Source organism: Brienomyrus brachyistius, chromosome 12 (assembly GCF_023856365.1).
Source record: "Brienomyrus brachyistius isolate T26 chromosome 12, BBRACH_0.4, whole genome shotgun sequence".
Taxonomy (NCBI): domain Eukaryota; kingdom Metazoa; phylum Chordata; class Actinopteri; order Osteoglossiformes; family Mormyridae; genus Brienomyrus; species Brienomyrus brachyistius.
Genome location: NC_064544.1, coordinates 16,364,571 through 16,388,523, shown reverse-complemented (window position 1 = coordinate 16,388,523; position 23,953 = coordinate 16,364,571). Strand labels below are relative to the sequence as shown.

General features: G+C 41.9%; 1 protein-coding gene and 1 long non-coding RNA gene across 2 annotated transcripts in view; both read left to right on the top strand.

Moving 5' to 3' along the window:
* Positions 1-23,953, top strand: part of LOC125704500 (putative C-type lectin domain family 20 member A) — a 202,412-nt gene that overhangs the window by 16,594 nt on the left and 161,865 nt on the right. Inside the window, exon 2 of the mRNA XM_048970117.1 lies at positions 7,961-8,023. Coding sequence (XP_048826074.1) covers positions 7,975-8,023 — 49 coding nt within the window. The 5' untranslated portion in view covers positions 7,961-7,974. The remainder of the gene's footprint in view (positions 1-7,960; positions 8,024-23,953) is intronic.
* Positions 12,874-14,063, top strand: LOC125704524 (uncharacterized). The gene is made up of 3 exons (XR_007381164.1): positions 12,874-13,132; positions 13,767-13,858; positions 13,949-14,063. It is a non-coding gene; the product is annotated as an uncharacterized LOC125704524 (long non-coding RNA).

Sequence of the window (23,953 nt, the reverse complement as noted above, 5' to 3'; positions counted from 1 at the left end):
GAAGACAGCAGTCTGTTGGTTGACTGAAAGAAGGATTTTGGCAAGAAAATTGGAAGACTCTGAAACAAATATAATAATCTCGGTAACACATTCATTTTAACACAATTAATTTTACCAGCTAAGGACAAATATATAACACTCCACCGTTGAAGATCTGATTCAAGTTTTTTAATTATGGGACTATAATTTGCTTTAAACAGACCAGTGTATGTACGAGTAATATTTATTCCCAAGTACTTAAATCCTGATTTTGATATGCAAAAAGGCAAGTCTCTATCTGTAATCTGATCTGCCACATGATTTATAGGGAAGCATATACTTTTTGAGAAGTTTAATTTGTAACCTGAAAAGTTCCCGTACTCTTTTAATATTTTCACAACTTCAGAGACACATGATAGTGGGTTAGATATATACAATAATAAATCGTCTGCGTAAAGCGAGACTTTATATTCGACATCCATTCTTTTAATACCACTAATAGACTGTGATGACCTAAGTACTGATGATAATGGTTCTATAGCCAAAATAAATAGTAAGGGGCTAAGAGGGCATCCTTGTCGAGTATTATCTTATTTGTGACTACTGCTGCCTTTGGCTGATGATAAAGCAAGTGAATCCATGAAATAAATTTTGATCCGAATCCAAATTTATCTAATACTGAAAATAAATAGTTCCATTCAACTCTATCAAACGCCTTCTCTGCGTCCAGAGAAATAATCACTTCAGGATTATTCTCTGACGCAGAAGAATGCACAACATTAAGAAGTTTGCGAATATTAATGAAAGAGTGGCGCCCCTTAATAAAGCCTGTTTGGTCTTGTGATATAATATCTGGTATTATATATTCTATTCTAGAAGCCAGTATTTTAGATAAAATTTTAACATCTACATTTAGTAAGGAAATAGGTCTATAAGAACTACAATCAAGGGCATCTTTATCTGGTTTCAAGAGAACTGTGATATGGGCCTGTGTAAGAGTTTGCGGTAGTTTTGATTCATCAAGAGAGTGATTGAACATATTTAGAAGCAAAGGTGACAATTGTAGGGAGAATTTTTTATAAAATTCAACGGGAAATCCGTCCGGTCCCGGGGCTTTACCACTCTGCATAGCTCTGATTGAGTCTTCTATCTCTTGAAGTTGTAAGGGTTTATCCAGATTATTCTTTTGGTCTTCACTAACTGTGGGTAGGTTAACTTTAGCGAAAAATGTCGTCATAAAAGAGTCGTTCTGTGGGACTTCTGAAGTATACAGATCTAGATAATATTTATGAAAAATAGAATTAATTTCCTGGGGATCTACTGTAATTTCTTGTGATGTTTTCCTAATCTGTGGAATAAGCCGAGATGCTGATTTACTCTTTAGCTGTTGGGCAAGGAGACGACCTGCCTTTTCTCCATGTTCATAAAATCTGGCACGGGTGAAAACTAAGTCACGCTCTGTTTTTTTCTGTCGATAGTAAATCATATCTCATTTTAAGACTAAGTTTTTCTCTAGATAATTCTTCTGTTGGGTTCATAGCATACTGACGATCAGTTTCCTGTATAGATTTAATAAGTTTCTCCAGCGTTCGCTTCTTTTCTTTATTACGTGAGGCAGAGTACGATATTATTTCTCCCCTTATTACAACCTTAAATGTCTCCCATAATAATGATGGTGATATAGAGTCTGTTTTGTTAGTTAGTATAAAAATTGTCAATCGCACACGATATAAATTGGCAGAAATTTGCATCTGAAAGTAAAGTTGTGTTCAGTCTCCATACTGGCCGTGTTGGATAATTATAAGAAAAACGAATATCAAGAATTACGGGGGCGTGGTCTGATTCAACAATAGCAGAATATTCCATGTTTTCTATTGCCGGAATAAGCCTTTTATCAGTAAAGAAATAATCTATCCTTGAGTATGTCTGATGGACATGTGAAAAGCAAGAGAATTCTTTTTTTCAGGAAATAAAAACCTCCATGGATCCACACAGCCAATTTGAGTCATATATCCAGCAAAGATTTGAGACATTTTCAAAGGAGGTACAGTTTTAGGGTTGGAGCAATCCATAACTGTATCCATCACACAATTCAAATCTCCACCAAGTATAAGATGATAAATGTTTAAATCTGGTAACAAGGAAAATATTTTTTTCACAAAGTTAACGTCATCCCAGTTGGGTGCATAGACACTAACCAGAACAACTGGCATGTTGAAAAGATGACCAGATACAATAATATACCGCCCTTGGGGATCTGAAATCGTTCCAGATGCAGTAAACTGTACCTTTTTATTGATTAAAATGGCTGCACCCCTAGACCTATGGGTAAAGGTGGAGTGGTAGATCTGGCCAACCCAAGTTTTTCTGAGTCGGTTATGATCTTCGATACGCAGGTGTGTTTCTTGTATAAAGGCTATTTCTGTTTTCAGTTTCCTCATATGCGCAAATATACGAGTCCTTTTTATAGGTCCATTTAACCCTCTAACATTCCAGCTAACAAAGCGTACTGCTGACCCTCTAGCACTTTTCACTTTGTTGGCCATATCTGAAATTTTTTATCTGACAACTGTCTATATGTATCCTCTGTCTGCGACTGAAAAGGGTGATGGGAAGAGGAGGGGGGCAAAGACAGGGAGAAAAAAAAAAAACTATATTACATTCTAGATTTGTCTGTCGAACAAAGACAAACCGCAGCTTACAACAATCTCTCAACTCCCGATAGTCCAAGTCCATAGATATCGATTTTTTCTTTTTTCCTCCCAGAGCTCCCGAAGTAGTCAAATTTAGCATTAAATGTAAAATCAAGCATACAAACAGGTCCATTATGCAGTTCTGCATAATAACCTTAATATAAATGCAAGGCATATATTCTTTTTAGCCAATCCACAGTTTTTCATTATGAACACTATTGCAGAATCTGTAACTTAGTTCAACTAAATAAAGTGCATTGCTTTAACAGTTATCAGATATAAAATCAATAACATAAATAAATCACCTTAAAACAGAAGTTGCACACCTATTGCTTGAAATTAGACCTTAATTCAAGAATCTAGGATGAATAATATAACCAAAGAATTATGCAAATAAGGCATCGCAGTTATCAACATAGCGAAGAGCATATAAACCACCTTAGAACAGAAAGTGCATTTAAATTAAGGTAAATAATGGTATGCTGAAAAGGGATCTTAAGTTATCATAGTTTCTTAGGCCTACCTAAAAGCCAAAATGGCCTTTCTGCACCTCACCATATCGTTGCCACGGTATGAAGAGTTATTCATGTGTAGCAAACCGTTGATCATAAAAGTGCTGCGCTTCCTCCGGCGTGTTGAAAAGGAGTGTTTCGTCGTCATGACGAACTCGTAGCCGTGCGGGGTGAAAGAGCTGGAATCGCACATTCTTCTGGTACAGCAGCTGTTTGATATTTTTAAACGTAGCGCGTTTCCTGGCGAGATCGGCGGAGATGTCAGGATAAATCCTCAAAGTCGAGCCCTTGTATTTTGCTTCATTCTGTCTGGCCCATCTTAGCGCTTTTTCTTTCTCCTGGAACCTGTGAAAGCATATAACCAGTGGCCGCGGAGGTCTACCTTCCCGTGGCTTTGGACCAAGCGATCGGTGCGCTCGCTCTAGTTCGGGAGGCTTTTCAAAAACGTCCTGTCCCATAACTTCCATTAACATCTCGGACACGAATTTGACAGTGGATTGGCCTTTCTCACTGTTCTCTGGAACATTTAAGATCCTGAGATTTGCTCTCCGTGACCGGTTTTCCAAGTCATCAACTCGATCCAGAAGCGTCGCGTTTTGTTCTTTTAGAGTTTTGATAGTTTTTTCGGCCGCAGCCAGCGCCGAGAAGTTATCGCTCGCGAGTGTCTCCGTGGCACACAGGCGGGACTGGAAACTTGCCAACGATTCCGTTAAAGCATTCACCGATGCTTGAAGCGGCACCATGGACTCTTGAATCAGAGTTGAGATGTCTTCTTTTATCGAAGCTCGTTGCTTTGTTAACTCGTTTATCAGTTGGCTCATTGAGACACCGTCGTTATCCGCTGGGGTTTCTTCAGGTTTCCCTGCGCTAGCCATCGTAGCTAATTTGCTAGCTATGCTGGTTCTCGTTGTTGGCGGGGTATTTATTGCTGCTTTGTGCTTGCTCATCTTGCTGAATCATTTTACACTTATAAAACGTTTTAGATTACTTAAATTGGATTGTTAATTTATGTATTATCAGAAAATATCGGGAGCTCTGTCAACACGCGTCTTCACCTCACATTACCAAACCGGAAGTCTTCATTTTCATTTTTGACCATTTTTCCGCAGTGTACAAATAATTTTTGGCTGCATTGTATTTCTAAAATAATTGAAATTGGTGCAGGAGCTGCCCATCCAAGCTGTATGTGTGTGGAGCTTGCAGGCTCTCAAAACCGACCGTAGATGTGAATGGGTGTGTGAATGGTGTGTGTGTGTGTGTGTGTGTCCTTCCATGGGTTGGCTCCCCATCTTGGGTTATTCCCACATCTTTCCATATTTAGGAATCTAATTTGCTTTCTAAAATCGATTTGGGAGGTGAAAATTTATCTATTCATCCGTTTTCTATATGTGCAACATATAACAAAGCCAATCCTGCACAAGGTGAGCAGAACAAAAGCATTTGTAAGGTTAGTTGAGATTCCCAACATGGTTCAAACCGATGAAATACCCAATGCATTGAGGAAAAGAATCATAAAATTTCCCGATCAGTATCGTAAATTTTATTGCAGGGCCTGCCCATCCAAGCTGTATGTGTGTGGAGCTTGCAGGCTCTCAAAACCGACCGTAGATGTGAATGTATGTGAGAATGGTGTGTGTCTACTGGTCTCTGCAACTTTGTTTATTACCATCTCATTATCTATCAACATAAAGATTTTCTTGTCTTTACACATTAGCACAAAGGCCTCCGAGTGTTCATGAGTCAGTGAGCTTCCTAACCTGTTCTTAAATTTACGGGTAGAGAACAGAGGCGTCAGAAGCATTTTGAATGTAGGAGGACACACTGGCATAAAACTAATATTTTAAGTAAAATGTGCGGGGGGGGGGAATGAATAATTATGAAATGTGAGGGGGGACACGTCCCCCTCAGATTTAATAACAGCGATGCCCATGGTAGAGAAGCTTTTCTCACAGGCAATCTGAGTGGTGAAAGTGTCAAAATATCATTTCATATACAACACAATATGTTTGTGCCTGAAACAAGCTGTATCAAAACATATGACTTATTAGTCTTTTAATTTCACTAATACAGCTCTGTGTAGTTTACCTCTGAATCTGAAATGTACATCTCATCAACTTCTGAATACAGTAATCCCCCACCTATCGTACAAGTTACATTCCAGATCTGCAACATAGAAAGACCATATAAACAAACACTTTTAAAAATATTTTTTTATATAGTTTAAGCCTTAAAATACCCCTCCCACACACTTTAAAAATGATAGGTGAAAATCCGCGATATAGAAATACCATATAAATAAATAAGCCTTAAACTGTTGGGCTTAAAACAAAATGAAAAGTTCACAAAAAGTTGCTCACAACAACAAGCAAGGTACGCAATATGCAGAGAACTGTGATGCGTCGGGGGAAAATCCGCGATACAGCGGGGGATCCCTGTATATGGATCTAAATTAAGTTTAAAACTTTAATTCATATATAATACCTGACCCCTCAGCCATCCTGGCATCCTCACTGCTAATCAGTAGTCCGTCATTCTTAACAGAACACCGACTGACAGGGGACCGCTGCTCAGAAACTACAAAATGGTTAAATGGTCATTTAACTGCATGCTCAGATCGTGTTTTACTTTTTTATATACATTTTTCCCTTAAAATTACATTTGCGGAGACATTGATTTGCCATGATAAGCTATAGAAGTACGCTAATATTTGAATTGGTTTAATATTTTGCAATAGGTTAATCACATTTACCTGTTGCCAGTTCTTTTCGTTCTTTTGATAAAATCTCTGTGATTTCGGCACATTTGGCCGCATCCTCCTCCAACGCTCTTTTTATTCTTAACCTGGCGTTTTCTGTTCCATACTGTTACGCTAACTGCTATTTTACCAAGTTAAGTAATCAGTAGGCTCTAGTGTTGGGAATTCTGGCTCTTTTAATTGAGCCAGCTCTTATGGCTCCCAATTGGCTCTTCAGATTTTTTTGGTGCTTAAATGAATTTATTACCAACAATAATTTAAAATTATTAGTGAAATGAATTACTATGGTTGGAAATCATGTGCAATCATTTTAGCCAATAGTGTTCTGTTTTACTGGAGTCATAGCTTTTTGCACAAACTGTCTCATAGAGCCCTAGGTTGTAGGTCTGGGTGGTTGTGGTGCTGTACTGGATGACGATGTAGACACTGACAAACTGCAGTAGACAAACTGTCACTTTCATTAGTAGCAGGTTCACTTGCTTGTCTTTTTTCTTCCCACTGCACTGATGGATGTACAGTTCTCATGTGCCAATGCAGGTTATTCGTAGAGCCTGTTTGATATGGGATTTTAACCTTGCAAGCTCTACACTCTGCCTTGTATTATCAATGTAATTGAAATGTATCCAAATTTTACTCCGTTTCCTGCAGTGACTCATTTTGTCGTGCGCGTCTCCTTCTCTCCTGTTTCTCTCTCTGTGCGTGTGATTGCTGTATTTGTCTATGGGTGTGATTGCTGTATTTGTCTATGGGTGCATTTGACTTCACGCAGTCATTGGCAGCGCTGGCTTAAAGCAATGTATTCTGGTCCCAACGCAATGCATCATGGTTAGATTATTTTTGTCCGACTTCAGCAGTTCAACAAGCTGAAAGGTGAAGAAAAGCAATGTTTTCAGCTGCTCCCATCCACCACCGTTTGTCTTCCACAGCAGCAAGGCTACAGTAAAGTGATTCAAGTTAAACACACAGATAAACATTCACACACCATTCCTACCTCACCCAAACTGTAAAAAAAAAATCCGTCAGAAAAACGCAAAATGTACTGGCAGAAAATTACCCTATCCCTATTGGGGCAATAACTGGATCACTTTGCTGTCGTGGCTGTTGCAGAGTGGATGTAAAAGGAGAATTAATATGGTCAGCAAGTTTCATCATCACCACCCATTATTTTCTTTGTAGAAGTTCACGTTACTGTAAATATGACTGGAAACCCTGCCCTAGAACGTACATGTGCCATATTTCCTATAATACAGAGAATGAAATTAAGGTCAGTTCATCCAGATCAGAGGGCAGGAGGCATTACAGAGACACGTGGCGGCTGGCAGGAAGGAGCCAGAGAAGCTGCTTTGTGAAAACTGTACTTACTGGGACTTTACAGGCATAAATGTAATGGCAGGCAGGGGGGCAGAACAGCCATTTAGTTATGATTCATAAAGCCCAGGAGAAGATAATCAAAGGAGTGGGGGCTGCCACTCAAATCTGTACGTTTATATTACTTTAAAAATAGGTGTAAGTAATACCAGACAGATATCCTTTCTGACTGTGGGTCTGTCAGTTGAGGATGTACACACAGCATGTGAGACTGTATGACTCTGTGTCTGAGTGCCTGACTGAGACTCTTATGATCCCATCTCTGTGAATTAAAAAGAACAAGCTAGGTTTTCACTGCAAAACTTATTGGTTTTTATTATTGTACAATGGGAAACAAAAGGAAATCCATACAAACAAAGCTATGCATAGTGTGTGTGTGTGTTTGGGGGGGGTGTATGTGTGGGTGGGTGTCTATGACTGGATTAGGTTTAAAATCCTGTTTCTTGACCAGTTCCTCACAATGATCTGAGAGTGCAATCAAAAAAGTTGCGCATCTTGTTTGCTTACTTATGGTTAAGGGTGTCATGTTGTGGTTATAGTTTTCCCAATAGAAATCAATGGAGAGTCCCCACAAAGGTATAATTGCAAATCTGTGTGTGTATTTGCTCAAATGTATGTTGCATGATCAGTACCATAATCAATGTTTTCTGCAGCCCGTTGGATCAGCATGATGGGTTATAATGTGTTTCTTCTGCTGAAACTTCTACTGATTTCAGGTCAGTTTCTTTCATACTGCAGTGAAATTATAAAAAGGGCCCCACAAATTTACATATTGATCAAATCTGCCAAATGTCAGTTATATTATATGGGTCATTCTTTGATGTTTTCAGGACCCTTGTGTTACACTTGTTATACATGCAAGAGACACAACAACTAAATTTACATTTAGATTCAAACAAATTGATTATTTACAGTATGTATGTCTTTGATAATAATGTATAACCACCAGCCTGTCAGTTCAAATATGGACTTACAAAAGCCTTTCCTCTTCCTGTCAGATCAGGTTTATATTTTACTATTTGTGATCATGTGTATTTTTTTCTCTCTGCCTGTGTGACTTTTTTACAGAGTTTCACAGTCACTGTTCATGCCTTTCACATCAGTACCATTTTGTAAACATAAACCTGACCTGGACTGACGCCCAGGCTTACTGCAGACAGAACTACACTGACTTGGCTACCATTGACAATATGGAGGAAATGAAAAGACTAAATGAGTCTGTAGGCTCTGATTATACTGGGAAGGCTTGGATAGGACTGAAGAAAGGAACATCATGGAGATGGCAGTGGTCCTCAGGAGAAGGAGACACAGGGTACACCAACTGGTATACGTATGCAATGTACAACCAGAATAATGGCCTGAACTGTGTTGGGATGCAACCCAACGGTTATTGGAATAATATTAATTGTTCATATCGGAGTACAACTGGGCATTTCATCTGTTATACTGGTGAGTAACAATAACCAGCTCTTTTCTGACAAATCAAATATGCTTCAAAGTATACTAATCAGCGATGATTTACCCCATAGTAGGTTTGACAAGTAAAAAGGATGACAGAGTACATTCTGTTTTGGGTATTAGATTAGATTGCATGAACTTTATTGATGCCAGAAGGAAACTCTTGTGCATTTTTGTGATAAAATTGATACAGTGTGAATTGAGACTTTGCCATCTTGCTCGTTTGACTTCCTCTGCCGGCCCAGGAGGATGGACTCCCCCTTTGAGTCTGGTTCCTCCTAAGGTTTGTTGCTTCTACGGAGTTTTTCCTTGCCACTGTCACCTCTGGTTTGCTCATTTGGGGCTGTGAAACACTTTGAGACAATGTAATGTTGTGAGAAAGCATTATACAAATAAAGTTGAATTGAATTGTATACAGCAGCAAATAAGTACAGTGCATGTAGTGTGAAACAGGCAAGATGCAAATACATGTCACCATGCACACAAGTAAACGTAGTGCAAACAAATTAAAAAGTACACAAGACACAAATAGAATCCTGAAAAAAACGGAGAATTATGGAGTAAAAATGAAATTAATACTACTTTTTTCCTGAAATTTAAGTACGGTGATGTGCCATTACACTGTGCAATTAAAAAACAGACAGCACCAGCCACCAGCCTTTTGCTGTTGCCAAGATGGCTGCTTCCTGATGTATTATGGCTGGGGTGGGGAGTGACACATAGGGAGGAGGCATTGTAGTGCCTGGTGGGAGCAGGTAGAAAGGATCCATCTGCTTCTTGACACACTGCGGTGGAATGAGTCAGTGCTAAATGTGCTCCAGGATAGCGCCCCCTGAAGCAGATGGGCAGAATTGTTCATAACATTGCCCTGGTTTGCTAACATTCTCTTCTATGCTACTGTCTCGAATGGATCCAGGGTCAGTCCTCTGATGAACCTTGTCTTCCTGATGAGTTTGTCCCGGTGGTTGGTTTTGCCTGATCTGATGGTGCTTCCCCAGCAGGCCACTGTGTAGAAAAGCACACTGATAGACCGATAAAACATGCACAGCATGTAGATCAATGTCCACAATTATGTGTGTCTGGTAGGCAAACTGCCATAGGACCATAAGGCAATCCGCAAGCTGTGGCTACCCGTTTTAACTTTGCCTCAGCCACCCCGTGTCTCAGCCAGCACAAGTTTTCATGCATCTCTTCAGCAAGGCGCGCGTCTCTGAGCAAGGACATCTCTTTCAGAACATCCCTGCTCCAATTGGCTATAGCCTGCAGTACGGGATCGTCACGGATTTCTGGCTGTTACCACCAGAGCAGTACCTTGTCCGTAATGCTGAGGTATTCCTCTTCTGTGAGGCGAGGTGTCTGGCTTGTCATTCTGTCATGCGTGCCGACCGGGGAAGCAGGAGCAGGGAGACGAGAAAGTGGGGAACAAGGGATTTATTATAGAAACTTGCAAGGAAATCAGAAGATTGATGGAAGACTTCAATGACCGGACTGGGGTAAATATACGTAATGCAGACGTAAATACATTGGACTAATAACAACAATCAGAAACAGCTGGTAAACCTGGGGAATCCACATGGGGTTAATGAGAGGGTATGACAGCCTGGAACTCCCTCAGCCGGCCCACTGAGGCTGGTAGCATCAGGGGAGGGCAGAATCAAAGAAAATCAAATCTGTTTAAAAACAGATTACACTCATTAGCCCGGTCCCTGCCCCCTTCCCCTGCAATGTTACCAGCTTGCTTGTAGCCAATCCACACTTCTCTTGTGCTGTTCAGTTGTAGCTACAGCTTCTCCCTGTGGCAGTGTTTCTCCTGTAGGAGTTTAATCTTCAGTTACACCTGCACCTGTTTAAGTTCTTCCTTTTCTCCAGCCCTGAAGGCCATCTTCTTATTAAGAAGGTCCTTTGTGATCCGTGGTTTGTTTTTGGGGAAACTGATTTTGTGGGGACTGTGCTCTCCACACAGAAGCGGATGTAGTCCTTGATACAGTGGCTGTATCCCTTAATGTCCTCCCCATATAACTCACATAGCGTGTACCAGTCTATTTCTTTTAAACCGTCGTGCAGAGCCTCCTCAGCCTCCTTCATCCACTTCCTTATGGTCCTAGTGGTGATTGGGTGAACTGCTGGTGTGTAGTTTGGTGTAAGGTATACTGTACCATACTGTACCATACTGTTATCAGAGCTGCCCAGGGGTGGTAGCCTGACTGACTTGTATGCCTCCCTCTGGCATATAACAAGTCCAGCGTCCTGGATCCCCTGGTGGTCCAGCCCACAGACTGATGAAAGCTGGTGAGCCTGGAGGAGAGTGAAACCTGGTTGAAATGACCAGAAATGGCAATATAATCAGTGAGGTGGTCAGTGGTTAGTTTGCTAACCACAGAATATATTTTATCTGTGGCTACTGCAGCATCTGCCAATGGGGGCACGTATAAGAGCAAAACAACGGCATGTAGAAACTCCCCTGGCATGTAATATGATCACAGTCCCACAGCGAGAAGCTCCATGTTCGAGTCACAAACCTGTGCTTTTATTGTACCGTGTTCAGGGCTGCCACCATTTCTCATTTACAAAAATATTTCCACCTCCCCTCTTCTTACCGCTTTTGCTCCTATCAGCACAAATGATGTTATTGTCACCTATTAGGACTATGGAGTACAGAGTGCTGGTTCTCAGCCAGGTTTTCGTGAAGCACATGAGACTGCAGTATTTGTAGAACTCATAGCAACTGGTCAGTGCTGAGAACCAGTTTGTCTTGTCAGTGACCTTATGTTGCCCATGATAAATGGCAGGTAAGGTTTGTACCTTCTGCCTCTACAGCTGAACTCCAGCTTTCTTACCCTGATGGTGTCACACCAGCTCTGCCAGCAGTTTGACCAGCATCACTGACTTCGGTGTGAATGGGGGGTGCAGGTCCAGCAGACCATGATGTGTATACAGTATGTGATATACAGTACTATAATACTAGAATATACTATAATTTATGGATGCCAAAGCCAAGTCCCCAATCTAGAATGAGGAAAAATCAAAATTGAAGTGTATTTAATAGAGTACGCATAGGTACCAGCAAAGGAATCGAGATTCACACATGAATTGTTATGTTTTAAATTAAAAACATTAATTATGTAGTTTCGACATTTCAATGTCAGAGTGAGCTTTGTTCAGCAAAGGCTGGTGTGACACACTGGGTTAGGACACTGTACCTGTGATCAGAAGGTCACTGTTTCAGTTCCCAGAATGACTGTCAGAATGATTTCACCACTGGGGTCCTGAACCAGGCATGTATGTAACTTTGGACAAAACCATCTGCTAAAGAGGTTAAATGTAAATTACTTCTGGGATATTGTTGTTTCTTATGCTGTTTACAACAAATCCACAGCTCCCACCATCAAACACGGAATAAATGCTACCTGGAATTTCACCTTGATTAATGAGAATATGGATTGGCCTGCTGCTCAGAGCTACTGCAAATACAATTACACAGACCTGGCCACTGTGAGGAATCAAGAAGATAATGACTTGATACAAACAATGGTTACAAATGGCACTTGGGCATGGATTGGCCTGTTCCGGGACACATGGGGATGGTCAGACCTGTCAAACTCCTCATTCCGCAACTGGAAAATTGGTAGATATGAAAATGTGGTTAACACATGTGCTTTAGCTCGGGTCACCTGGCCTGGGACATGGGATGTGACACCATGTGCTGAAAAGCATCCATTCATATGCTATGATGGTGAGTAATGTAACTTTACTACAGTGGCTGATTCTCACCTTTATCTAACAACATTAATCTTACTTTAAAAATATACTACACCCAAAGTTATATTTTAGTGTTATAAGTACACATAACACTGTACAGTTGCATTGTAGTTGCAGTAGTTTTTTCTTCACTGTTTTGTGAATTTCACTTCCTCTACCCTTCTGGTAATTAATTCCTTTTTCAAAGTTTCCAAATGTCACATGACTTTCTCCTGAACCCGGCTTTCTGACAATCATCTTACCTTCTGCCCCAGATAACCTGATCTTGGTAAATAGTAACATGACCTGGATTGATGCCCTGAATTACTGCAGAACGTACTATTCAGACCTGGTGTCTGTCCACAATGAGGAGATCCAGTACTGGGTCAGTAGGAGAGCTGAGAAGGCCTCCACTGATCATGTCTGGCTGGGGCTGCGCTTCTCCTGCTACCTGAACTTCTGGTTCTGGGTCAGTGCAGAAAATGTCAGCTACCAGAACTGGGAAACAAACAACATATCCAACAGTAACTTGTGTGGAAGCACAGGGGCAGTACAATCTAAAGACCCACATTACTGGGTCAGCCTGCCTGAGACTACGGAGCTCAACTTCATCTGCTCCAAATATTCAAGTAAGACTGATTCACGAACACAGTACCTGCAGAATAAGTACATTTAAAATTACAGAGTTGCATCAGAATCTCGTTTTATCTTCCCTTTGTTTTGCTTGTGCATTTCACTTCCTCTACCCTCTCATAACAAACTCATTTTCCCAAATTCCAAATTTTCCAAATGTTACGGCATCTTGAGCCTGAAAGCTCTGAGTGTCTGCGAGGTATAAACCCATATCAGGGTGTAACAGATCATGGTACATGTCATATGTGTTATACAGAGTGATTTGATTTGATTTAGATTAAAAGAACTATTAACTTTTTTTTTTTAAAGGTGATAACAGCAGAGAGTGTTTTTCTTCCCACATGTTAAGAAAAAAAAATCAGACACCCAAAACTGGTATTAAGAAATAGAAAAAAATGTTTAGTAATACTTCAGGATCACATAAGCAAAAATTAAAGCACCAGATGTCTCCAAATCAAAGAATAATTGTATCTGCATGGTTTAACGTTTTGAAAATAATCGATGCAGCACGTTTTGCTAATGATTAATGGTTAAATTAATGCTTATGTTTAAACATTACTATTTTTAATTTGATTATCATTTGGATGGAACTGGATGTGTCCAAGTGTGCTGACGTCTTCTGTTGCTCAGTTCTTACAGGAAAGAGAACAGTGGTGAGACTGACTGTCAGGACTGATGGAGACATAAAGGATCCTGCATTCAGCAGCCATCTGTTAACACAGGTCAGTTCAGTTCTCATGTGGAGCTACACAGAGAAAGACAAAAATTGCCAATAAATGCTCAAGGAAATATTCTGTTGTGTTATTATCTAGTTACAGGAGAAACTGATCAGTGCAGGCATGTCAGAAGGCACCGAATTATCCTGGAGGACTCAACCTGATGGCCAAATCTTCCATCTAAAGGACTAAAGAGCATAAATGACAAGGTAGCGGGTTTGCAACATCTAGTTATTGAAGGTGTAAGTAAATACATCTTCAGTATTATTGTAATTATTATTGCACTATGAGCAGTTTGTGTAACATAATACATTGTATCATTTAAGAGATGCCTTTGTCAAAAGAGTCATACAGCAAACTGGGAATTCATAATGCTCGAGTCTACATTATGTCATGAGCAATCAGTTTATGGGAGAGGTAACAGAATGGTGTATCTGTGTGTTTTCCCATTTCAGGGGTCTGTGAATGGAAGAAACGAATCTTCAGTGTGTCAGGAATCGCAGAGGGATCTGAGGAGCAGAGCAGCCCAATATGCATTGATTTGCACATAACACAAAGAAATGTTTGCTTTCTACTGAATTCATGATAATACAAGTGATTTTCTATCCTTTTGCATCTGTATAAGATAAACTTTCATATGTGCTGATCCAGAAACAGATAATTGCTAACAACATTTCAAGCCTCACAGTCCTTATTGTTTTCTTTGGTGTGTTTCATTTTAATAGATGATAAACATTTAGAGGTGAAAATATTTTCCGTAGCCTCATGATTCCAGGGTTTTGGGTTTTAACTCCTGCCTGTATTTGTTCTGTATTTGTGAAGCTTGAATGTTCTCCTGCCATTTGCATGGGTCTCCTTTGGATACACAAGTTACCCTCCACAACTGCTGATAATAACATTTAATAACATACAGCAAATTACAAATTATTGCATAGGTGTGTTGAGTGTTGTGTTCCATCCATTCCAGAAGCATTGTGGGAATAACCCAGGCCGAGGCGCCACCCCATTACAGGACACACACACACACACACACACACACACACACACACACACACACACACACACACACACACACACACACACACACACACACACACACACACACACACACACACACACCATTCACATCTATGGGAAATTTTGGCAGCTCTAATTCACCTAAACACGTTAGGGGTGTGATAGAAAATTCTTGATTATGCTTATCAGTAATCAATAATAAAATATAGATGATTATGCAAAATGCATTACCTAATCAGTAATTAACAATTGAGTTTATAATGGTGTTGTTGATTTACACATTGTGGTTGAAACAATGTAATTTACTTGTCATTATACTACGGGACCGTTGAATGCTTTAATCTGATTGGCTGACGAACGTTCTGAGGTGTGCAATTATTTTCAGATAACCGCACGGCGAACGTAGTTCCAGGTAGCTCTCTTGACCGCATTACAGTTCCATATCACTTCGCATAGTTAACTGTAATAACGGAAATTAGCATACAGTACCTATACAGGACACAGGACTAACAAAAACGACAACATGACAGACGATTTTCCGAAAGTAAATTTTAATATTTACGGTGAATATGAAACTTTCAACAACTGGGCTGCAGCAGTATTAGTTAGCCTAGTGTACCAACTTAAAGGCTACACATGACATTTCTCACTAGCGAGGTAATAACAGCGCTGCATCTTAAAGCAGACTTACAGTTTAGAGACGGTGCTTCAGGACACTGTTGAGGGACACACAGAGGTAGCCTAATTCATACAAGCTCTCTCTCTCTCTGTTTCTCTTTCTCTGTGTCTCTGTCTCTCTCGCTCTCTTTCTAATAACTTCAGTATTAACTGCATTAGTCTGCTATCAACGGCTCAAACCTCCATTGCCAGCTTTAAAATGACGTTTTGGAACTAGCAAAAGAGTCGTTGGATGAGATGCGGAAGAAATAATCCTACTCACAATAGCGATTTAAGTAGAAAAACCGGACGAATCCCTTGAAATATATCATCTGATCGATGTCTTGAGGTGTGGCAACCGTAGTATAAGCGGAATAATTGACTCCGGACCGTTGAATTATTTGAAAATAATGCACACCCGAGGTGGTAATGCGGCCATGACGCGAAGCGGAGTAATTCAACGGCCCGTCGTCAATTATTCCTTACTTAATTGAACGTATCAAACAATAATGCAAATCTGCTTAAGTAAGAGATTTCTATTTTCTATAGAGGAATTAATATGTTTGCCATATATTGCTTGTTCAGCAAGAGGCCCAGGTCAAAGCAAAGGCATGACCTGAGAAGTAAGCTGTTGCAGAATAGATGATATAAAATGTAGAAAAAGAGAACAACGAGTCCTAGAATAATATAGCTAAAGGAAAAGTCCCAAATAGATACACTTGTTCTAAGCTGAGAGGTGGACCTTGAAAAAGCTGAAGAAACTGATATCTCTAGATGGCCAAACTTTCCTTGAACTGCCTGGACCTTGAAAGGCAGAAGTAACTGTAACGTCCAGATATCCGACTTGTCCTTGATTTGTCAGATGACTGTCGCATTTTTGGATATAAAAGATCTATGCATTTATTGCTCGGAGAGCAGAACTCAAGACGCATGATTGCTGAGTGTCTGTTCCATTTGAGCTCATTGAATAATAAAGTTCTGTCAAACACTTAAACATCGGACTTCGAGAAATTTCTTCCAGAGGGGACTGAGTGGGAAACTGGGGAACCCAGAGAAAACCCCATGATGATAAGATAAGAACAGGGTGGAGGCTCAGACCCTGAGGTGGGAGGCAACAATATTAACCACGGTGCCAACATGTCACCCATAATGCAACACAACATCAAAGCTTACATTAACCATCCTGCTACACTCTCATTTGCTCTCGTTGTTTCAGTGGTTGTTGGGTTGCGTGACAAACACAAATTAGATGATTCCAATTCAGTTTTAAAAAGAAAACGTTATGTTTCGAAAATATATAAAATGCATGATAAAGTTGATAAAGTTATCATAGGATTCTATCCACTGCAAAAATTATTATATTAAAGTGATAAGGAAATGAATAACAATGGACATATTTAAGCAATAACATATGATGAGTGCGGTTGTACCCCAGTATATCAGAGCTGTGATGCTCATAGACACGAGGCTGCAGGCAGAGTTACAAAGATAATCACAGCCGTAATATATTACACTACAACCACACTACCTCCAGTATGTTATTGCTTTTATACAACAGTTCATCAAGTAGCATTTGTAAGTTAAAACTAATGAGCCACAACAGGTAATATTTGACTTGATTATTTATTTAAACATTTACAGTCTTCCGCAAAAAAAAAAATAGTTCCCACCAGCAAACTGTTCACTGTTGCCAAGCAACAAAAACACTCAGTCCCATCTACTTTGCAAAATATAATAATTCACAAAATATATTATTTTACTATTGAAATGGGGCTCCTGTTAGCAACTTAGATAACTGAAGGCATTCATTTTTATGGTTCCAAATGTGTAAGCCCACATGTGTAATTCACAGCTATCCAACACATGCTGTACAACATGCCTGTAGTTAAATGTTATTTTTATGTGGTGGAGGGATCACTAGGCAGCTTTGGCTTGTGGACTGAAGAAGGAGAGACAGAACGTTTGTCCCAGTGAGTGGCTGAATGTAGGTAGGTGCCATTCCACTAATGGCTCTGAAAGCAGACACCAAGGACTTACAAGAACCTACAGGGGGCCAATGAACATGAGATGAATTCAGCTGCTGCAATATCAGATGTGCTTCTGCACTTTGAATAACCTGCAGTTTTTTTTCACTGCACAAGGTGGCAGCCCTGTCAGTAAATGCTTACAATACTAACTGTAATGATGAGATGCAAAGTTCCTGGACTAAGATAAGACCTGATCTTCATAATGATATACAAAGTAAATTTATAAAAGTGGGAAATTTCTGTCACACAACCGTGTCTTCATGGACCTTGCTACTGCTCAGCCTAGTTGACCATCCTTGAACTAAGCCCACGGTGGTCCTCCCTGCCCAGCCTCCTGTGTCTTGCTCCCCGTCCAGTGTTAAAACCCCAAAGTCCCATAGTCTCCAGTCCGGTCCTGCACCTTCCCAATTTCGTGTCCCTCTGCTCGCTCCCATGCCTTCCTGCTAAGTTCTTTCTGTATCTCAAGTCCATCAGATCCCTTCATCTGCCTAGCTCCTTTCCTCCTCCTTGGCTCCGTTTGGCTGGTGGTGGGTTGGCTCCGCTGGTGGGGGAGGAAACCGGTCAGACCTGGCAGACCCAAGCGTATAGTGCGGGTTTGTTGGGAACGCCTGGCGGAATCCCCTGTCAGCTTCAACTCCAACCTCCGGCAGAACTTCACCCATGTCCCAGGGGAGGCGGGGGACATTGAGTCCGAATGGGCCATGTTCCGTGCCTCCATTGTTGAAGCGGCTGACCGCGGCAGCAATCCCCGAACCCACTGGTGGACACCGGCGGGGAGGGATGCTGTCAAGCTGAAGAAGGAGTCCTATCAGGCCTTTTTGGCCTGTGGGACTCCGTAGGCAGCTGATAGGTACTGGCTGGCCAAGAGGAATGCGGCTTCGGCGGTTGCTGAGGCAAAAACTCGGGAATGTGAGGAGTTTGGCGAGGCCATGGAGAACGACTTCCGGACGGCTTCGAGGAGATTCTGGTCCACCATCCGGCGTCTCAGGGTGGGAAAGCGGTGCAGCATCAACACTGTTTATAGTGGGGATGGTGCGCTGCTGACCTCAGCTCGGGACGTTGTGGGTCGGTGGAAGGAATACTTCGAAGACCTCCTCAATCCTACCAACACGCCTTCCGATATGGAAGCAGAGTGTGGGGACTTGGGGGTGGACTCGCCTATCTCGGGGCTGGAGGTCGCTGAGGTGGTTAAAAAACTCCTCGGTGGCCGGGCCCCGGGGGTGGATGAGATCCGCCCGGAGTTCCTAAAGGCTCTGGATGTTGTGGGGCTGTCTTGGTTGACACGCATCTGCGGCATTGCGTGGACATCGGGGGTGGTGCCTCTGGATTGGCAGACCGGGGTGGTGGTCCCCCTCTTCAAGAAAGGGGACCGGAGGGTGTGTTCCAACTATAGGGGGATCACACTACTCAGCCTCCCTGGTAAGGTCTATTCGGGGGTGCTAGAGAGGAGGGTCCGTCGAATAGTCGAACCTCGGATTCAGGAGGAGCAGTGTGGTTTTCGCCCTGGCCGTGGAACAGTGGACCAGCTCTATACTCTCGGCAGGGTCCTGGAGGGTGCGTGGGAGTTTGCCCAACCAGTCTACATGTGGACCTGGAGAAGGCATTCGACCGTGTCCCTCAGGGAGTCCTGTGGGGAATGCTCCGGGAGTATGGGGTGCCGGGCTGCCTTATAAGGGCTGTTCGGTCTCTGTACGACCGGTGCCAGAGCTTGGTCCGCATTGTCGGCAGTAAGTCGGACTCGTTCCCGGTGAGGGTTGGACTCCACCAGGGCTGCCCTTTGTTACCGTTCATAACTGTTCATAACTTTTATGGACAGAATTTCTAGGCGCAGCCAGGGCGTTGAGGGTGTCCGGTTTGGTGACCTCAGGATCAGGTCTCTGCTTTTTGCAGACGATGTGGTTCTGTTGGCCTCATCGGACCGTGATCTTCGGCTCTCACTGGAGCAGTTCGCAGCCGAGTGTGAAGCGGCTGGGATGAAAATCAGCACCTCCAAATCCGATACCATGGTCCTCAGCTGGAAAAGGGTGGAGTGCTCTCTCCGGGTTGGGGAGGGGGTCCTTCCTCAAGTGGAGGAGTTTAGGTATCTCAGGGTCTTGTTCACGAGTGAGGGAAGGATGGAGTGTGAGATTGACAGGCGGATCGGTGCGGCGTCAGTAGTGCTGCTTCGGTCTGTCATGGTAAAGAAGGAGTTGAGCCAAAAGACAAAGCTCTCGATTTACCAGTCGATCTACGTTCCTACCCTCACCTATGGTCATGAGCTATGGGTAGTGACCGAAAGAACGAGATCGCGAGTGCAAGCGGCCGAAATGAGTTTTCTCTGCAGGGTGGCTGGGCTCTCCCTTAGAGATAGGGTGAGGAGCTCAGTCATTCGGGAGGGACTCAGAGTAGAGCCGCTGCTCCTCCGCATTGAGAGGAGCCAGATGAGGTGGCTCGGGCATCTAATTAGGATGCCTGCTGGACGCCTCCCTGGTGAGGTGTACCGGGCATGTCCCACTGGGAGCAGGCCCCGGGGAAGACCCAGGACACGCTGGAGGGACTATGTCTCTCGGCTGGCCTGGGAACGCCTCGGGATGCCCCCAGAAGAGCTGGATGAAGTGGCTGGGGAGAGGGAAGTCTGGGCCTCCCTACTGAGACTGCTGCCCCCGCGACCCGACCTCAGACTAAGCGGGAGATGATGGATGGATGGATAAATACATAATTCAAGCAGAGCTGCAAATGGCGAAGCTGTGGACCTCTGAAGTTTGATTCTATTGGATGGCTGATTCAGACTTGGTGTTAAGTGAAATACTAGGGTAGACATCCTGACAAGGAAATACACTCACTACACCTTAGCCTTTTCAAATAACAGTTAGATTTTACCTTTAACAGCAGAACAAATGCTAAGACCCTACATTCCATTATAGCCCATTACAAGATCCACCATCCATTTACTTTCATATATATTATCCTTCTGTTTGTGCCAAAATGACTGTCTTTTGTTTTTATTGTGGCTTCCTCCCAGCCCACATCACACAATATGGAAGCTGGATCGGTGCAGTGACTGATGTTTTAAATTATGCAGACAAGCTCATGTATAAAATACAAGGAGTTCACCTTTATTAATATTGCATTGCTACAGACAATTAGCTCTGGCACACACAAGGAAAGCCGGCAATTTACACAATAATCACACTCAGAGTAACCGCTATGTAGTCACACTTACACCGAGGTAAACATATTACATTCAGTACTTACAGAACAATGTGACAACAATGTATTTACAACATAAACATACAAATACACACATCAGTTTACAGGTTATTTAAAAGGCAGTGCGATGCAAGGAATGCCAGTATGTGAATAATGTAAGTTGATCTTCATGTGCTCTTACACTCGTGCTTTGAGTTGTAATCATTATATTCACAATAATGGCCTAAATGTCCTGGTTTCTGGTATTACACAGAAAGCAACAAGCATGACACTATACTACTGACTGCAGTGGTTGGGTTATGCAAACATAGGTACAAACGCAAGACAAAGCGTGAAACATAGTTGACATAATCAGTTACAGAGCATGTTATTGGCTGCTACAGATGTTGTCCAGCTGAGCATTAAAGCACATTTCTCTTTGCGAACATAATTTTTTTTATTGTCAGGTAAAATATACAGGTCCTGGTCATATAATTAGAATATCTTGAAAAAGTTGATTTATTTCACTAATTCCATTCAAGAAGTGAAACTTGTACAGTATAATGTATACATTCATTCCACACAGACTGACATATTTCAAGTGTTTATTCCTTTTAATTTTGATAATTATAACTGACAACTAATGAAAACCCCAATTCAGTATCTCAGAAAATTAGAATATTACTTAAGACCAATACAAAGAAAGGATTTTTAGAAACCTTGGCCAACTGCAAAGTATGAACATGAAAAGTATGAGCATGTACAGCACTCAGTACTTATTTGGGGCTCCTTTTTCCTGAATTACTGCAGCAATGCGGCGCGGCATGGAGTCGATCAGTCTGTGGCACTGCTCAGGTCTTATGAGAGCCCAGGTTGCTCTGATAGTGGCCTTCAGCTCTTCTGCATTGTTGGGTCTGGCATATCACATCTTCCTCTTCACAATACCCCATAGATTTTCAATGGGGTTAAGGTCAGGCGAGTTTGCTGGCCAAGAACCAGCATACCATGGTCTTTAAACCAGGTACTGGTAGCTTTGGCATTGTGGGCAGGTGCCAAGTCTTGTTGGAAAATGAAATCTGCATCTCCATAAAGTTGATCAGCAGCAGGAAGCATGAAGTGCTCTAAAACATCCAGGTATACAACTGCCTTGACTTTGGACCTCAGAAAACACAGTGGACCAACACCAGCAGATGACATGGCACCCCAAACCATCACTGATTGTGGAAACTTTACACTTGACCTCAAGCAACGTGGATTCTGTGCCTCTCCTCTCTTCCTCTTTATCCTTCATGCAAATGAACAACCCCACATATACAGACAACTTGTTACATCTATGATGTTTTGCATTACATTTTTTTTAAACAAACAAATAAGAATGTAGATATTTTTGACACAGAAGTCATGTGCATATCAATGCTGTGGCATGTAAATCTATTCAACTGCACCATATTTGCCTGAAGTGCAAGTGATGCATATACAGTACTAGTCAAAAGTCTGGACACACGTGTATGGAGGTAATTCTGTGCCTAAAGTATTAATCAAAATTCTGAAAAGCTTTTGGTACTTTTTAACGAGTGCGCGTGTCTTAGAAGAGAGTGTACACCTTACACATCTATTGGTCAGCTGGACGCAAAACATAAAAGAGATGAAGAAGGAAAATATTATGTTATCCTATATTTTGATATTTGCAATGTATATTTTCATAACGATACTTAATAATTTGAGGCACAACACTACAAAAACCAAGAGAACCCATGGACTACAGACTGCTGCAGGGCATAAAACCAAAGGAGAACAAGAACCAGAAGCATCACAGAGAACTGAACTTGGGTGCTTGGGGAACATGGACCACAGATGACATGCCCAACAGGAAGAATAAAGGGGATATGACCAGGAGGTAAGGGAAGCAAGGGACTGGCCAACTCACACTGCACCCGATCCCTTTGGCCCCTCCTACAGGTGGTGAGCCCATTGGAGGGGGGACCCACGTGCCTTCTTCGGGCTGTGCCCGACCAGGCCCCATGGGTGCAGGCTAATTGGAGTTGCTAAATCCCCTGGTTCCTCACCGAGGACCTGTTTGCCTTGGGTGACCCTACCAGGGGCATAAAGCCCCAGGCAACGTAGCTCCTGGGATCATTGGAACACGCAAACCCCTCCACCACGATAAGGTCTCGGCTCCAGGAGGGGTTATGATATTTATTTATATCATATTAATCTGCTATCTACTCTGATCATGGTTTGAAGTTGAAAATAGTGTTTTGACTGTTCAACAAATAATTAAAAAATGAGAGGAAAACTTAAGTAGTTTAAAAGTTATTGTCTTTTTAAGAATGTAATGTTATGGTATTATACCAAAAAATGTAATTGCAATGTAATGTTATTGTAAGGTTAGTTAAGGGTTAGGGGTAGGATCCATAAAAAATCCTGTATTTTTCATTGCTTCTTAGGTATGGTTCTTTACTTTTGACTATTTTCAAAAAATATTGTTAAATTGCATTTTTGTTGGAGCAAAAATTGTATGCTTAACAAAATACTTCTGACAACTTTTCTTTTGACAGCAAATTTTCCATTTTAGAATGAATTTTCTATCAGTGTCGTTATTTGATATAAGCTCTGCACAGGGCAGGAGGGTGTGGAACATGGATGGATAACCTGCAGCCTGTAAATAAACCTTCTGTAAACCAAAAGCTCTGCTGAGAAGAAGAACCTCACTGGTGCCTGAAACATTAATAAAACATCTCAGTCAGAGTCTGAACACCTGGTCTTCTGCAAGAAAGTCCTTGCAGTTTTTAAGTAATATGAGGTAGATGGTAGAAAATGTGTTTGTCCATCCATCCATCCATTTTCCAAACCACTTATCCTACTGGGTCGTGGGGGGTCTGGAGCCTATCCCGGAAGCAATGGGCATGAGACAGGGAACAACCTAGGATGGGGGGCCAGCCCATCGCAGGGGACACTCACACACCATTCACTCACACATGCACACCTCTGGGCAATTTAGCAAGTCCAATTAGCCTCAGCATGTTTTTGGACTGTGGGGGGAAACCGGAGTACCCGGAGGAAACCCCATGACGACATGGGGAGAACATGCAAACTCCACACACATGTGACAACAAACAAACAAACAAATTTATTTTTGTATAACGCATTATCACAACATTATATTGTCTCAAAGCGCTTTGCAGCATCCGCACCCAAAGCCCCCAGTGAGTAAGCCAAAGGCGACAGTGGC